The sequence below is a fragment of the Anabrus simplex genome, chromosome 8 (assembly GCF_040414725.1).
Source record: "Anabrus simplex isolate iqAnaSimp1 chromosome 8, ASM4041472v1, whole genome shotgun sequence".
Lineage (NCBI taxonomy): Eukaryota > Metazoa > Arthropoda > Insecta > Orthoptera > Tettigoniidae > Anabrus > Anabrus simplex.
This window is the reverse complement of record NC_090272.1, coordinates 215,134,722-215,152,010: the sequence shown is the minus strand read 5'-3', so window position 1 is coordinate 215,152,010 and position 17,289 is coordinate 215,134,722. Positions and strand designations below refer to the sequence as shown.

Here is a 17,289-nt window from a genome sequence, read left to right as displayed (position 1 = left end):
TTTCTTCCAAGTTGCAGCTTCCAGCTCTGCCCGCAGCTTTGGAGCACTTATGAGAGGATTGGGTTTCACTTGCCTCACAATAAGTCTTTCTGCTTGTATGCTTAGTTTCTTTTGTTTGGGTTTTCTTGGCACATTCTTCACTCACCCTTCGTACTTAAACTTATTCACGACATACTGAACAGTAGCATGACTTTTCTTCACAATGACTCCTATTTTTCGTATGGTGTACCCTATAAGTGCTAGAATGACAATTGTCTGTTTCAGCTCATATGGAAGCTCTTTACCCTTGCCTATTTCTACCAGCTCTCTCACAGGTCTAAGACGAACACAACCAGCAACACCTCTCCTACTTACAGTACGTGTGCCCCGTTCAATGTTGTCGGATGACGCCATCTACAGTATACTAGTGTATGAATAAAAAAATGACTTGAAGTTTTGTAGTGTATGCAGTTTTTATTTGTGTAAACACAAATTATTTGCACTAACAAAAAGTGTCCATTGAGTTGTTATTACATTCACGACACACAACTATAAATCAATAATTTCAATAAATATACAGGCACGTAGAACTCTATAAGGAAATGGGTTGTCGAAACAGACTTTCAACGTATTAGGTCGTGTTACGTACATGTATTACGTGTTGAAGAGATGTTAAGCACAGAACAAAAATGGCCAGCCGGACACCAGTGGGATCCGAACCCACAACCTCCCGATTTTGCGTCGGTTGCTCTACCAATTGAGCTATGGTGGCCTAGGCCATCTTTGTTATGTTTGAAAGGATCTGAGCTACAGGTCTGGCACAGCTGCTAGCACACTGTAGAGCGCGTTTAAGTCGCCCGTTGTGGGGCATGTCCATGAATATTGAATATTCACGACCGCATTGTAATCGAAACAGACTTTCAACGTATTAGGTCGTGTATGAATAGGAAAGTGACATACTGCATCAAAACCGAAAAAAAAAAAAAAAAAAAAAAAAACCTACAAAATGGTAAGATTCGTATGCCCTCTGAGCAAATTTCGATAGAGGTAAAGGTCGACAGTTTACCACCTTAAGTGCGGTACTTAATAATAAGTTAGTTTGAGATTTTTATTCACTACCATATAATAAAACTTTCACCAAAGGAACAATATTACACATGTATTACTACTAATCAGAAGTTCGGCGTGATTATACAATCAAAAATCATTTCGTATTTGACTGCCCACTAAGAAACTAACAGATACTATAAAAACTGCCACACTGACGAATGCGGTGGCAGACGGGTGAATCATACCTCAGTCTCACCTCAGTTATGGCTGCTACCCTTCCTCAAAACACATGCAACGTTTCCACTACTTGCTGTGGCGCTACACAAATTGGTTAGCCGCAACGAACGACATTTTGTAAGTATTTCCGCTAAGAACTGTGTTAATAATTAACTAAGGGAAATAATTAGCTGATAAATCAACAAGGGCTTATACAGATTGCTTTGCCCCCTCCCCCCTAATTGCCGCTACCGCGAATGCAAGCTCACAGTTGCGCACCCCTAACCTTACGGTCAACCCGCTCGGTGTGGATCTTAACAAAGCAATGATCGAGGTACAGTCAGGATTACTTGTTTCGATTTAAGAAATGCCTATGTTCAAACTGAGGTAGTTATGAACGGAATATACAGCACTTCCTTCAAAAAGAATGTTTTGAAAAAGGGTTTGTTTGGATATGCCATGTATCAGCGAACTGTATAATGCTAAATATAGTCGTAAGAGATGACAACAAAGACTTTCAAACACAAATCAGTTACCTATCAGAGCTAGAAACTTACGTGTATGTCATGGTGTACATTATTCTAAGTTCTTATCGTTCTGTACTCGCGATAACAAACTATTATATATAAGGAGAAAGTTACCAAATAAAGGACACACTGAACTTAAGGTTAGGCACAAAGAAAGGATGTAAACAGGAAGTAACGAATCTCCAACGTGCTTCGTATACACAGAGATTCCTACGAGAGGTATCACACAAGTGGTCGTGCCAAACGCCAAACGTGCCGCTGAGATGTCAGGAGTATATCAAGACAGACGAGAATTTATTGTTATGGTCTTATTTTCTACTCTCTTAAGATATAGAGGTTTCCGCGTGACTCTGAATTCGAGAAACATCGGCGATAAAAACAAAATAGTTGTACGAGTTTGTCGCTCCATCTCGAATAATGGCCTTGAACTACATGAGGCGCGCGATAGATCGTTCCACGGCCTACTTGATGTTCAGCGACCCTGCCTGAGCTGGTGGGCTACTTACCCAGCTTCTAGGATGCCATGCCGTGTGAACACAAATGAAGAATATGTTCAGTTAGTTAGCGTATCTTAAAACAACCAGCCTGGACTGTCTCTTCTAACACCACGGTGATGTGCAAAATTATTGTTAATCATCGGAACCGGTGCAAGACTAAACTACATTTTCACAGAGCTTAGCGAGAGCCTGAATTAATAGCAGCTGGGCAACTGTACCCGAAACTATGAGCCGAGAAATTTGGTTTAGAGTTTCGTAAGTGTTGCGGATACGGTACAAGGGAGCGAGATATATCAGTGTGGTGGATTCGATCCCGGCCGAGTCCGGTGGTACTGTATAGGAAGGTGCACTAATATGCCAGCCTCGTGTTAGTAGATTTACTGCCACGTAACAGAACTCCTGCAGAACGAAATTCCGGCACTTCAGTATCCCCTTTAAGGGGAATCAGAATCCTAAAAATAGAAATACTTAGGACTTCTGTCCAACTAAGTAATTAAATATTTCGTGGTAAAGTTGGTTCGTTCTAGAAACGTTTACAAAGTTATAGTTCAAATTTATTCCGTTTTCATCTGGTTCCACTAGTTTGTAGAGAAAAGTTCATTCTCTATGTTAGCAGTTTTGTCAAAGCAAATATGACTGCCTGGCTAACAATATTAAGTGCTTCGTTGTTTGAGGGCTCATTATGAATTATTTTGATTGCACCTTCTAGCATTTCATATTTTCAGTATAATGTGTACCTCTATCCAACAAACTACTTAACCAATAATATTACGATTTTCATCAACTTTTTGGAACGATTACGAAGAGCCACTCAAGCAGGACCATAGTAAAATAATTTTTGAATGTCCGGCTGCATAGCTGTTCAGTCAGCGTCTTGATTTTCGAACCTCGGGACCCGGCGTTCGATTCCTGGCCTGGCCGAGGAATTTTAATCATAAACGGCTAATTCTCTTGGTTCGGGGGCAGGGTATTTGTTATTTCCCCAAGATTCCTGCAACTCATACACCACACACAATACCACCATCCACTACACTATAATACGCAGCTTCCTATACGTGGCAGACGCTGTCCACCCTCTTCGAAAGGTTTGCCTTACAAGAGTTGCACCAGGTTAGTAATAGCCACATAATAATAATAATAATAATAATAATAATAATAATAATAATAATAATAATAAGTATGGAAGGATTCCAAGGAAGACTGAACAAGAAGCCTGGTGCGAAGTGGTCTGAGGACAGAAGGAAACAGCATAGTGAAAGGATGAAAGAATATTGGAAGGAGCGGAAGAGAAAACAACACAGTATGAAGAACTGAATTGAAATTGGAACGTGGTCCCTAGCAGGCCTCATCGGAAAGAATAATAATAATAATTTGAATGCCTCGCATTTGCCGATGATGCAGTGTTTATGCCGAGAACCTACAAATCGCAACCAAGCAGATTAAATTCTTCGAGGAAACAGCAGGAAAAAAACGGGACTGAAAATATACTTTGAAAAGACGCAGTATGACTTTGAAACATAAACGTTCCAGATCCATCCTGTACAATGGAGACCAATAGTCTGGTGACATCCAAAGGGCTAAGAAATTCAAGTACCGGCACCTAGGTGTTCTGACTTCAAACATCAATGAAAAGGCAGCAATTGAAGAACGGGAGAAATGAAGTGGTGTATGGCTTTTAGTGCCGGAACTGTGTGAGGACAAGAACGGCTCTCCAGGTGCAGGTCTTTTGAATTGACGTAGGCGACCGCCACATCATGATGAGGATGAAATGATAATGAAGACGACACATACACACACCCAGTCCCCGTGCCAGAGGAATTAACCAATTGTGGTTAAAATTCCTGACCCTACCGGGAATCGAACCCGGGACACCAGTAACCAAAGGTCAACACGCTAACTATTTAACCCTGGAGCCGGACAGAACGGGAGAAAAAGATGGAGACGGCATTCAGACTGAGCCAGAGCACGTACACATCGAAATTACTCGCCTATCAGGCAAAATTCAGGCAATACAGTACTGTTTTTTTTTGCTAGTTGCTTTACGATGCACCGACACAGATAGGTCTTACGGCGACGATGGGACAGGAAAGGGCTAGGAGTGGGAAGGAAGCGGCCGTGGCCTTAATTAAGGTACAGCCCCGGCATTTGCCTGGTGTGAAAATGGGAAACCACGGAAAACCATTTTCAGGGCTGCCGACAGTGGGATTCGAACCTACTATCTCCCGAATACTGGATACTGGCCGCACTTAAGCGACTGCAGCTATCGAGCTCGGTATACAGTACTGTAGTCAAACCTGAATGTTTATATGCAGCTCAAACAATAGCCCGCAAGGGACTCTCATACATGGGGAGAAAAGAAAAGAAAAGAAAGAAAGAAAGAAAGATCCTTAGAAAGATTCTTGGACCCAGGAAATAAACAGATAAATTTACTTTCCGCTTAAGACCGAATGAAGAACTATACCAAAGATTTGAAAATATGGAAACCAGAATTAAGAAAAGTAGATTGGCTTTCTATAGACGGATGGAAGAGGATGGAACCAGAAAGACTCGCCAACAGGTTTCTTACTTTCCAGAAGAACAGGTAAATGCAAGTCCCATGGGTGAAAGAAATCCATCAGGATCTAGAAAAGTGTGGAATTAGGGCAGAACACATGCGAAACAGAGCAGTCTTCAGAAGAAAGGTTGCGGAGGTGAAGGACCTGTCCGTCGAGAAAACTATAAAGAACAGATTACTGTCGACAGAAGAACGAGCACGAGTAAGCCAACGGATGAAGGAGGAAAGAAACAGAGAACTTGCGAAAATTATGGAAGTAGTCTAATCGCAACCTACAGGTGGTTGAAACGAAACTAATAATAATAATAATAATAATAATTTAGATTTAGACGTTCTAGCTGCCGAAGTTTTATAGATATAGGATCATAAATCTGACGATTTTAACATTCACGAGTTAGAGATTATGACTCCAGTTAAATCGTATTCTGTAGGCTACACTTAGTAAAATGTGTGCACGCGTGGTAAAGAATATCAATAATATCCGACATTAAGACCAAAGTAACCAACAACAAAAAATAGGGTTACTTCCGATAGTTTTAACGTATAATATGTACCACGTGATAAATATTGTGCGTAGAACTCGTTTTACGGCCCCCGGCCACCTTAATAATGAGACACTCCCGAAAAGCTGACGCGAAATATCCATGCTAAAACGGTTTGTTCTGTGTCTGCTGGTATTTTAAAGATATTATTTCTATGGTGTGAGCCTCCGTGGCGGATTCAAATCCCGGTCTCTCCATGTGGACGAAGCGGAGGCGGGACAGGGTTTTCTCCGGGTACTCCGGTTTTCCCTGTCATCCTTCATTCCAGCAACATTACCCTATATCATTTCATTTCATCTGTCAGTCATTAATCATTGCTCCGGAGCAGTGCGACAGGCTTGGACAGTCGGCAAAATTCTTATCCTCGCCGCTAGATGGGGCTTCATTCATTCCATTCCCGACTCGGTTGAAAGTGGAGGCAAAAGGGGCTCTGGTTACGACGCAGCAGGTCGTTATGCTACTTAGGTTCCAAAATGAGTAAAAAATAAGTAAATAAATGCAATGTAAATTTAGATCTTATACCAGTTGTATAGTACTATTTGAAGTAATTCCACATACTGTATATGAGTTGACTATATTTGTAAGTACAGGAGATATTATAAGTAGAATTTTGTTAACAATATAAATTTATTAAGGTTGAGGTGTGTGTTTAATAGAAACAATTGTTAGCGTAAATTGTATAATATTGTATTCTAGGAAAATTTTCTTCTTCTCTTGTTAATTTAAAATTTAGTGCTTGACAATAATGTATTTTAGTGTGCCATTTGCCACCGAAGTAGATACCTCATTTGCAAATAAAGAGATTTTGATTTATTTGATTTGAAGTGGAAAAAGGTTGAGGATTGTCATCACTACGGTCAATTCTGTATAATCAGATGATCTGTTCGAACGTGGAATTCAAATAATTTGAGAAACTATATGAAAACAGGCCAGAACAAGTGAATACAAACAGTGTTTGTTGTATTCCACCAACACTATCCTGAATTGTGTTTGATTTCATACAAAAAAAAAAAACATTGTCTCTGATTTATCGCATTCACTATATTTTTCGAACTTTATGGCAAACGACTTCATTTGTTTTGGGTTTCACAAATTCTTGTAACAGGAAATAGTCTCGGGGCTTCAGCATTGTTAAAAAGGACTTATTTATATCTGTAGTATTTTATTTATTTCTGTTGGGCTGCAAGCGAATTCAGTTCTACGCAGACGAAATTTGAAATTTCCCATAAAGATGGTATAAAATAATGGAAAATATAAGGGATCATTTTACGAAGGAATTTTCATGAACGTGTCAAATTTCTTTCATTCTAAACAAGAATGATACTTGGAATCGACGCATCCAAGATGTCTTAATCAGGGAGAGTGATCTCGTCCCTTCTGCCTTGCTCCTAACGGTTATGCACAGGGATTTATTTTTAATTCTTGACCGATGACAGACCGTTTTCCTTCTCCGGTGGCAGACGCACAATAACACCGGTTCTGTCTTGGAAAGCCGACCTGTAGCCTGCGATGGTGAGTGCTCAATCGAAGGTCGAAGCGCTGGATTGTTCCATTCGCAAAATATGCATTCATTACAGCTGCGCATCTTCGTGAGTAAAATTTATTTTAAATACGAATCAGCTCGTCGGGTGTATGTTGAATTTTTTACGGAACTTTCCTGGTAAAGTGCCACCTTGCAGAACAGCATTCACAATATTGTAAATAAATTTGACGGCACTAGCTCAGCGGAAAACAAAAAATGTAAGCGCAAACGAACAGTTTTAACAAGGGAACAGCTTGACGAATTTTGTGTACATCTTGAGCAATCGCCGAATAAATCTCTCTTGAAATTAGCACAAGAAGTAAGGGTTTCCGACGACACTTCCAGCATCTCTTGTAAGTTAAGATTGTATTGTATTGTATTGTATATACAGTATATGAAGCAGAGGTCTTACAATTAGAGTGCGCGCTGCACGCACGCTTGGTGGCGGAGAGGTGAACGCATCGGTCAAGTATTAAAAGTAAAGCCCTGTAGAGAGAAACCTAGGAAGAAGCTGAACCTGACATCTCTTTGTTTACATCTGAGGCGGATGTTACCGATCTCCGGAAATGAAACTCAAAGCTGCGTTTATTACGAACATAGTCTTTTCCACAATGGATATGGATATACATTCCTCGAATGTAAACGACTCCAGACAAGACCGATAACTTGTACAAGCAACTTACGTGACCGCTCCTACACTGAAATTTTGGCTCATAGCTCTTAACTGACTACACAGCACTCGCCAAAATAATACAACTCAACTACGACCGTCTATTCCGGTGAGCCTGCTTTTATATACCTCGTGATCTTCGGAATGCAGCGAGAATAGGAGAGTTCTAGTTTCGACTTACGGAAAATCCACGGAGACGCCAGATGAAAAGCACAATCGAAGCAGAGGCCGTCACATGCCCTCATGCCGAGATGTCCCAACCTGACTTACTCATCCCTTCCAGGAAATACCGGAGGTGCTTCAAGAGAGCCGACAATCGCGTGACCACGTAACAATACACTGTATTTCTATGCAATGTATCATTTCTATGCCTTCTTGAAATTGTTTCGAGTACTATGAAAATATTATTTTGTAAGAGAGACTGATGAAGTAAAGAACCGAATCAAGGCATTTGAATATTTTGGAGAAATGCTTATTGCTGTTGTTCTCAATACAAAGGCACTTCATAAACTAAATCCCTGTAACATTTTCCTTCTAGAGCTCACAATCTCACAATTCGAGTTTATTCGCTTGAAACATAGGATGTGACAGAGTTGTCCACTTTAGGATCCATTACGAATCAGCGGTTCAACAAAGGTCAACAAAAAATATATCACACTTTTGAACACTCTTGTAGTAAATATAGAAGTAACGTAAGGTCGTGGTTTAATGCGACTGCTGATATAGATATCATAGCCACGGAACCTTCGGTTTCACCTGGAATCCGAACTAGAGGAACACTACTTCGCATTTCAAAAAATCCGCATACACTAACCGCGTTTCAAAACATGACCTCCATGATGAGAGGAAAGTGACAGTGTCACTACACTAACATCATCCCTCCACTTCCAGATACATATAGATAAGAAACTCACGGCATATTGATGAACTAGTAACTTTGTATGTTTTAAAAGGATGGAGAAAATTAAAATTTAATTTGCAGTGTCAACTGAGTTTGTTACAATCAAGAGTCATAGCACATACCGATTCCCGCGACAGAGGTGGAGATTATTTTTTTTAACAGGAAGTGCAACCAGGTAACAGAAACAGGAAGAAAATGGAAGGGGTCCAACACTTCGAAAAATGAAGGTATCGGTCAAAGAAAGACAAGGGTGACGAAGGGAGTGAAAATGAAAATTGCTAGGCCCCCCAATCCTAATACCGTCGGGCTCGGAAAAAAAGAAGAAGAGTTGGCCAACGGAGGTCGGATAGGAAAGATGAAAGTGAGGAACCTGGCAACAGGAAATATAAAGAATTGTCAAACTCAGCCAGGGACCCCGTGGATGGGTTGAGAGCTCTCCCTTTCAGACGACTCTTAAGACAGGTAGAGAATACCGTGAATGTATTATCCGTCCCACCTACAGGGAATTTCCCATGGCAACCTCACGACAAGGATGCGATATTCCGCACATTCACGTGCGAAATGTGACTGCCGATCACACCGCTATCACAGTATCAACTGTTGCAGAGCAGTGGTGTACCTCTGTACTTTACAACGCACTTTTTGACGAGACTCATTTCTGAACAGTTTGGAAAACCTATTTCGCCCTTTTTCCTTTTCAATTTGTTCCCACCGAGGTTTAACTTACGGTATTTTCTATTTCTTCATCTACAGCTTTTCTCACACTGTTCGGTTCACGAACTTTGTGGATCTGGCGCGGTTTGCCCTTCCTGACGCCAATCCTATGTGGAGGATGTAATTACTACTGTGTGTTTCTGTCGTGGTTGATAGTGTGGTGTGTTGTCTGAATACGAAGAAGAGAGTGTTGGAACAAACACAAACACCCAGTCCCCAAGCCGTAGAAATTAATCATACGCAGTTAAAATCTCCGGCCCGGCCGCAAATCCTTTATTTCTACTTACTATTTTCTCAGATTTGTTTCGATGCCAACCAAATGTTACATTTCGATCTATGCCTTCAAAAATTGCTTGTTTGGCAATGATGATGATTTTCTTTTGCGCGTGGTCTCCGAAGAGGCCTGAGGCAGGTCTTTCGAGTTGACTCCCTATAGGCGACCTGCGCGTCTGTGAGGATGCTGAATTCTAATGCTGAAGACGGCACACACACACAGCTCCAGAGCCATCGGAATTAACCAATGAAGGTTAACCAAAAACACAGATCTGAGACCGAAGGCCTCAGACTTCTAAGGGAAGAAGAAGAATACTTCTATATCATCTGGACCAAAGGCCAGTGCGCTAACCATTGAGCCATGGAGCCGGACATGATAATGATGATGATGATTATTATTATTTTGGGAGGTCGCGCAGCTATAAGCTTGCATTCGGGAGATGGTGCTTTCGAATGCCACTGTCGGCAGGCCTGAAGATGGTTTTAGTGGTTCCCATTTCACACTTGGCAAAAGCTGAAGCTTAATTAAGGCCACGGCCGCTACCTTTCCAAACCTAGCCCTTTCCTATCCTTGCGTCGCTGGAAACCCTTCGATGTGTTAGTGTGACGTTAAACCACTAGAAAAAAAGCTCTCTCATCCTTATGAGAGTTTTTCGAACGCAGTAAGAATCCCGGACATGTTTGTGTGATTTTTAAAATGAAAATCACGTCCCTGAGGTTTGAACTTGACGTAAAGCTGGAGATCCCTAGGTTATAATCACGATATCAGCAGTCGTGTACAACTACAAGCTTCCCTCCGGGGTCTTGAGACATGCTAGTGTCGGAATATTGCATTTAAAAAAGTGTTCTGTAAAGTACAAACGGTCCGGAAGATCAGAAGAACATGAAACCAAGCTACGCAAACTGCTTGTAATAATGGAAAATGAGAAACAATCTTCTTCTGCCACCGCTTTTCCCACACCTGTGGGGTCGCGGGTGCGAACTGTGTAACCCATGTGGATCTGGCCCGGTTTTACGGCCGGATGCCCTTCCTGACGCCAACTCTATATGGAGGGATGTATACACTACTGCGTGTTTCTGTGATGGTTGTTGGTGTAGTGTGTTGTCTGAATATGAAGAAGAGAGTGTTGGAACAAACACAAACACCCGTCCCCGAGCCAGAATAATTAATCGAACCCGGGACCCTTTGAACCGAAGGCCTCAACGCTGCAATTCAGCCAATGAGTCGGACGAAAATGAGAAACAATCCGTAAGGAATTTATCTAACTCCACAACGCAAGTCTATTAAGTCACTCTACCGTAATAAAACTAAAGAAAAGAAGGTAAAGCAGACCATGAGCAGAAGAGTAAAAAACCGACCGCATTCTGGAGAAGCGAAAAACCATCCTCGGATCTGTCATGTATTCGAGGTGGCCTAATTTTTTAAACTGTTCACTGTTTCCACTTTTTACGCAAGGTTAAAACGATTATCTTTTTCACTCTACCCCACTAGGATCTTTTTTCTAGGTTGCTCAGAATCGTGAGGAAAGAAGGAGAAAAAGAATATTACCTCTATACCTAAGCTAATTCCACCCAGACACAGTCAGGTGATGAAGCCCTAACTGAAACGAATAGGAACATCCAGCTTGCCACCTGTGCCGTTCTACACTTCCGGGGCGATGACAAATAACAATGATCATGGTGTGTTATTAGAATGAGACTGAGAGGAAATCACAGATCTCAGCAAAAGGAGAATACCAATCTCATCCCAGCTCAGACTAGTATGCATTTCACATGGAGTCACCTTGATTTAAACCGGTGATGCAGCGGTGAACGCATAGTGCCTTGTGCTCTTCAACAAGTCGTAAACAACCCTGTAATGTTCAGACTAATTTCATTATGCTTTCGATATTTATTTCATTATTATTAAAAATAACTGAAGTAATAACTTACTTATGATTAATTTACTATCTGCAACCTAATTCAAATTTCCATTTTTGATAAACATATTGGTGTAGTTGTTAGTGTGATTAGCTGCCGCCCCCGGAGGCTCGGGTTCGATTCCCGGCTCTGTCACGAAATTTGAAAAGTGCTACGAGGGCTGGAAGGGGGTCCACTCGGGAGGTCACTGAGTAGAGGGGGGTTCGATTCCATCCTTGAAGTAGTTTTCCGTAGTTTTCCGTGGTTTCCCACTTCTCCTCCAGGGAAATGCCGAGATGGTACCTAACTTAAGGCCACGGCCGCTTCCTTCCCTCTTCCTTGTCTATCCCTTCCAATCTTCCCATCCACCCAGAAGGCCGCTGTTCAGAATAGCAGGTGAGGCCGCCTGGGCGAGGTACTGGTTATCCTCCCCAGTTATATCCCCCGACTCAAAAGTCTCACGCTCCAGGACACTAGCCCTTGAGGCGGTAGAGGTGCGATCCTTCGATAAGTCCGAGGGAAAAACTAACCCTGGAGGGTAAACGGATTGAGGAGAAGAAGAAGAAGATAACATATTTGTAATACTAGTAAATAAATTGCACAATTCAAATTTGTCAAAACAAATGCCGACTGACATCAATAAATTGGTGGGATCACCTGCGATAGGCGCTTTCTTTTTTCACCAGAGTGTGTACGGTTCTGAGACAAACTATCTCAGTCAATATAAAAAAAATATAAGAGAAACGATCAGGTGGTGGCAGTGATGGTGATTCTTGTTTTAAGAGGAAGTACAACTATGCAACGATTTCTCTCAGAGAGAGAGAGAGAAAAAAAGGAAGGGACCCAGCACTTCTAAAACTGAAGGTATCGGTCAAAGAAAGACAAGGGCCACGGAGGGCGTGAAAATGAAAGATTCCCTAGGCCTCGATTGCTCTAATACCGTCGGGGTCGGAAAAGAACAAGAGTTGGCCAAGGGAGGTAGAGAAATGATCATGCGTCATGACTTTGTGTTTAACTTCCTGTAATAAGCGTTATATATGTACACTATGCCACGCGGGGTATTTTAGTGTTAAGTGAGCAAACAACGTAAACAGTCGATGTTGCTAATGTTGTGTTATATTTCTATCTCTCTGAGGTATAGAAATGTAATCTAGTCATTATTAATAATTCATTTATTTAAGTAACATATCACCGTACATAACTATGTGCAACTGTACGGAACGCTGCACTGTGGCCTGCCTTGGAGAAAGCTGTAGAAATCAACAGAAAGACTTGTCTGAGGAAATCAACTGTCCATCTGCGCAGAGTTGAACACTGCCTCCACATTAAGGGCAAGAGTTAGCAGTCACTCGTTAACATGATAGTAAAAGTAGAAGTAATACAGGAAAAAGAGTGCAAACTCATCTCCATACAGGTAATGGTGGTGATTATTGTTTTAAGAGGAAATACAACTGGATAAGTCCTCGAAGAATGAAAGTATCGGCAATAAAAATGGAATGGTCATGAAATGAAAGACTCCCTAGACCTCGCAATCAGAAAAGAACGAGAGTTGACCAAGGAAGGTCGGATAGGATAGATGAAAGCGAAGCGTGGCACAAGTGAAAGCAAAGCCAGGACTAAGCTAAGAGCCCCGTAGTCACCAACCCACGCTCTAAATTTCAGAGTCCCGGGGACCCTCTTACGACAGGCAGAGGATATTGGGGATGTTATTTTACCGTTCCGACCCACACGGGAAATTGTACGGATTTATTCCAGTTTTACGGTCGAATGCCTTTCCCGACACCAACACTATGTGGAGGGATGCATTCGCTATTGCGGGTTTCTCGTGTGGTTTATTATTATTATTATTATTATTATTATTATTATTATTATTATTATTATTATTATTTGCTTTACGCCGCACCGACACATATAGGTCTTATGGCGATAATGGGATAGGAAAGTGCTAGGATTGGGAAGGAAGCGGCTATGGCGTTAAGATGAAGTGCCAGCATTTATCTGGTGTGACAATAGAAAACCACTGAAAACCATCTTTGGGACTGCCGAGAGTGCGGTTCGAACCCACTACCTCCCGAATTCAAGTTCAGAGCTGCGTGCCCCTAACCGCACGGCCAACTCGGTATTATTATTAAACATATTACAATTGGGAGATATCCTGGTGGCAATGCTAACAGTAGTGTACCAACAAAGTAACACCAGTTTATACTTCGACGTGCAAAAACACCCGGTTCCCCAGCCAAAGGAATTAACAAGACGTGGTTAAAATTCACGACCCGCCCGGGAATCGAAACCCGGGCTCTCTATACCGAAGGCCAGAATGCTGACAAACAGCAAAGGAATAATAATAATAATAATAATAATAATAATAATAATAATAATAATAATAATAATAATAATAATCCGGCTCTATGTCTGACTGGTCAGCATTGTAGCCTTCGCTTCAGAGAGCCCCGGGTTCGATTCTCGGCTGGATTTTGGGTTTTAACCAAGTCTGGTTATTTATTCTAGCCTCTAAATACATCACTTCACACGACAATCTACCACAATAGTGAAAACATCCTTCCACGTAGGGTTGACGACAGGAAGGGTACGTAAGATAGGCTAAATCCATACCACATGCCGATACAAGATGAATGAGAAAAGACCAGGAATAATAATAATAATAATAATAAAATGAACATTGAGATATTCCACTCAAAATATTTCGGAAGAAAGTCTTCTTGGCTGTCCATATCAGTGGCGTAGATAACAAGCTGGGGGTCAAGGGGAATGTATCCCCCGCTGTAAAGCGCTTGTACTAATATTATAAATAGATACAAAATAAGAAAAACATCCATTTGAAAGATTTATTATTATTATTATTATTATTATTAACCCCCAAGTAAAAGTCGTATCTCCGTTAATGGTCCTTATCGCAAATATAGCAATTTCACTTCAGGTCAAATCTGATTAAGAGAGTCGCTATTCTAAAAGAAACAGCTTCTAATCCATAGGAACAATGTTGAATAATAAACAAATTGAAGTTGTGACAGTTCAGAAATACATTTTAATATACATTAGACACAACATGTTCACATACCCATCCCTCGTTAGTTCGGACACATATCAAATTGTTAATTATATTTTCGGAAAAAATAATCGAATCCACAGTCAGAATAGAGCATCACACCGGTCAGCTTGAGGAGGTTAACGCTGAAAAGAGGAACATCTACAATCGAATTTTACAGGGGAAAGTACCATTTAGAAGAGCTGGAAGTATTGGGTTTAATGGTAGGGGCACGTGACGCTAAAAGTAGTTTTTTAAAATGAATTTCTGGAACAGATTCGGCTTACAGTCCAGAATCAATCTTTCGGTAATCGCCACTTTACGAGGATCTTTATCAATTTTAAAATCACATCTGTATTCTCTGTAGTTCCCTTTCAATGTCCTAAATGTATTCTTTAATTTTTTGTATTTCCCAACGATTAATGCTATAGACTGTATATTGTGTTATTAATTAATGGCATTTAATTTGGTTGTTTTTTGATTTAGTTTAACATTTTCCTTGTGGAAATCCAGAATGTCTGGAAAGTAATTGAGTTCTTCAATAAATATATTTGGCTATATATTACTAATGACAGAAAGTTCTTAACGGGGAAAACCGGAGTGCGAGAAAAAGGACGCTACGGGAATATACTACGTATAACAACAGTAACAGCGATATTGCACAACACTCGTGGTAGTCACTCCTCAACACGCAGGTCACTGTAAACTATAGTTAACATTACACATTGTTGCTTAGATACCTGCAAAGCCCCCAGTGATGAGCAGAAGCGCGCACAACACGGCAACTTGATCCATCACTCACTGTGTTCAAGACAAGACTGGCGAAGCACGGACCAGGTGGAGCGCAGCACAAGAACCAGGCCAGGTAAGTGACGTCACCACCGTTAACCGTACGCCGCGGGCCGCCTACGAGGGGTGTCTGAGTACTTGGCCCCATTAACTAGTAATACGTTCCCAAAATGTTTCCATAATCGAATGTAGGATCTTCCCTTAATATTCACCCGGGAAATGGACGGTGATTGTTGCTGCTTTTTTTCCATAGTGTTCTTTTTTTTTTTTTTTTTTTGCTAGTTGCTTTACGTCGCATCGACACAGATAGGTCTTATGACGACGATGGGACAGGGAAGGACTAGGAGTGGGAACGAAGCGGCCGTGGCCTTAATTAAGGTACAGCCCCAGCATTTGCCTGGTGTAAAAATGGGAAACCACGGAAAACCATTTTCAGGGCTGCCGACAGTGGGGTTCGAACCTACTATCTCCCGAATACTGGATACTGGCCGCACTTAAGCGACCCATAGTGTTTTAAAGTCTTACGAAGACATTGTAGGATGTGAAAGGGCTAGTATTTGGAAGATACAGACCCAGCATTTGGCTGGAGTGAAAATGAGGAACCATGGAAAACCATCTTCAGGGCTGCCGACGGTAGAGTTCGAACCCACCATCTCCCGAATGCAGGCACACAGCTGCGCGAACAACTCGCTCGGACATCACAAACCTAATGTTGTTGGGGTCGGAGGGACTAGGGAGGTCAGATGTTGTTGTTTAGGTCATCAGTCCTTACACTGGTTTGATCCTTCCCTCCATGCCACCCTTTCCTGTGCTAATCTTTCTATTTCCATGTAACCACCTACATCCTGCATCTGCTCTAATCTGCTTGTCATATTCACATCTTGGTCTACCGCTACCGTTCTTGCCACCTACACTTCCCTCAAAAACTAACTGAACAAGTCCTGAGTGTCTTATGACGTGTCCTGTTATTCTTTGTCTTCTTCTGGTGAACATTCACCAAACCGTTCTCCTCTCACCAATTCGATTCAGTATCTCTTCATTCGTGAGTTGATGTACTCATCTCACCATCATCATTATTCACCAACACCACATTTCAACAGCTTCTATTCTCTTTCTTTATGAGCTCGTTATCGTACATGTTTCACTCCCATACAATGCCACGCTCCAGAGGAAATCCTTTAAAAACATCTAATTCCGATATCAGTGTTCGAAGTGAGCAAATTTGTTTCCTTAAGAAAGGTCTTCCTTGCTTGTGCTAGTCTGTATTTTATGTCCTCCTTACTTCTGCCACCATTAGTTATTCTACTATCCAAGTAACAATATCCATCTAATTCCTTTAAGACTTCAATTCCTAATCTAATATTTCCTGTACCACCTGAATTCGTTCGATTCCGCTCATTACTTTTGTTTTGGATTTATGTATTTTCATCTCGTGCTCCTTCTCCAAGACTGCATCCATTAGTTCAGCAATGTCTCCAAATCTTCTGCAGACTCAGATAAAATAACAGTATCATCGATAAATAACAGAGTTTTAATAGTGATTCCCTTTCAAATTCCTCTGTGATTGCCTTTCCTGTCTGCTCTATATTAATATTGAAAAGAAAAGGGGACAAACTGCACCCTCGCAGCTTGGCACAATTAATTGGAGGCAATGCTAGAGTCAGCTAGGTGAACCGTGCTCGCCCCTGGTTCCCCTTTTAGTCGCCTCATACGGCAGGCAGTGGATACCGTGGATGTTATTCTGCCGCCCCCACTCACAGGGCAATCAGTGGAGAGATGGCGTGAAATGACATTAGTAGATGAATAAACTTGGATGGATCTTTTAAAGGTAGGAGAGATCATAATATGAAGATAAAGTTGGATTTAAGAGGGTAAATTGGGGCAAATATTCATTTATAGGAAGATAAATTAGGGACTGAAATCATTTATTAAGGGAAATGTTCGATAAATTCCCAGTTTCTGTCAAATTGGTCACCAAACCACGTTCAGAACCCCTGATCCTTTTACAACACGCAGAGGGTACTAAATGTGTCTTCTACCATCGCCATCCACAGGAGGATTGAAAGGCACGAGGCTGACAGAAATCAGTGGAAGCAACGCCTAGACTGAG

The 17,289-nt window shown here is 41.4% G+C and overlaps 1 protein-coding gene and 1 non-coding gene across 2 annotated transcripts in view; both read right to left on the bottom strand.

The window, feature by feature from the left end:
• LOC136878994 (uncharacterized) overlaps nucleotides 1-15,185 on the bottom strand; it is a 236,742-nt gene extending 221,557 nt beyond the window's left edge. Inside the window, exon 1 of the mRNA XM_067152665.2 lies at nucleotides 15,131-15,185. Within this exon, the coding sequence (XP_067008766.2) occupies nucleotides 15,131-15,185 (55 nt within the window). The remainder of the gene's footprint in view (nucleotides 1-15,130) is intronic.
• Nucleotides 675-751, bottom strand: TRNAL-CAA (transfer RNA leucine (anticodon CAA)). Its single transcript has one exon. It is a non-coding gene; the product is annotated as a tRNA-Leu (tRNA).
• Nucleotides 15,186-17,289: the final 2,104 nt, after the last annotated feature.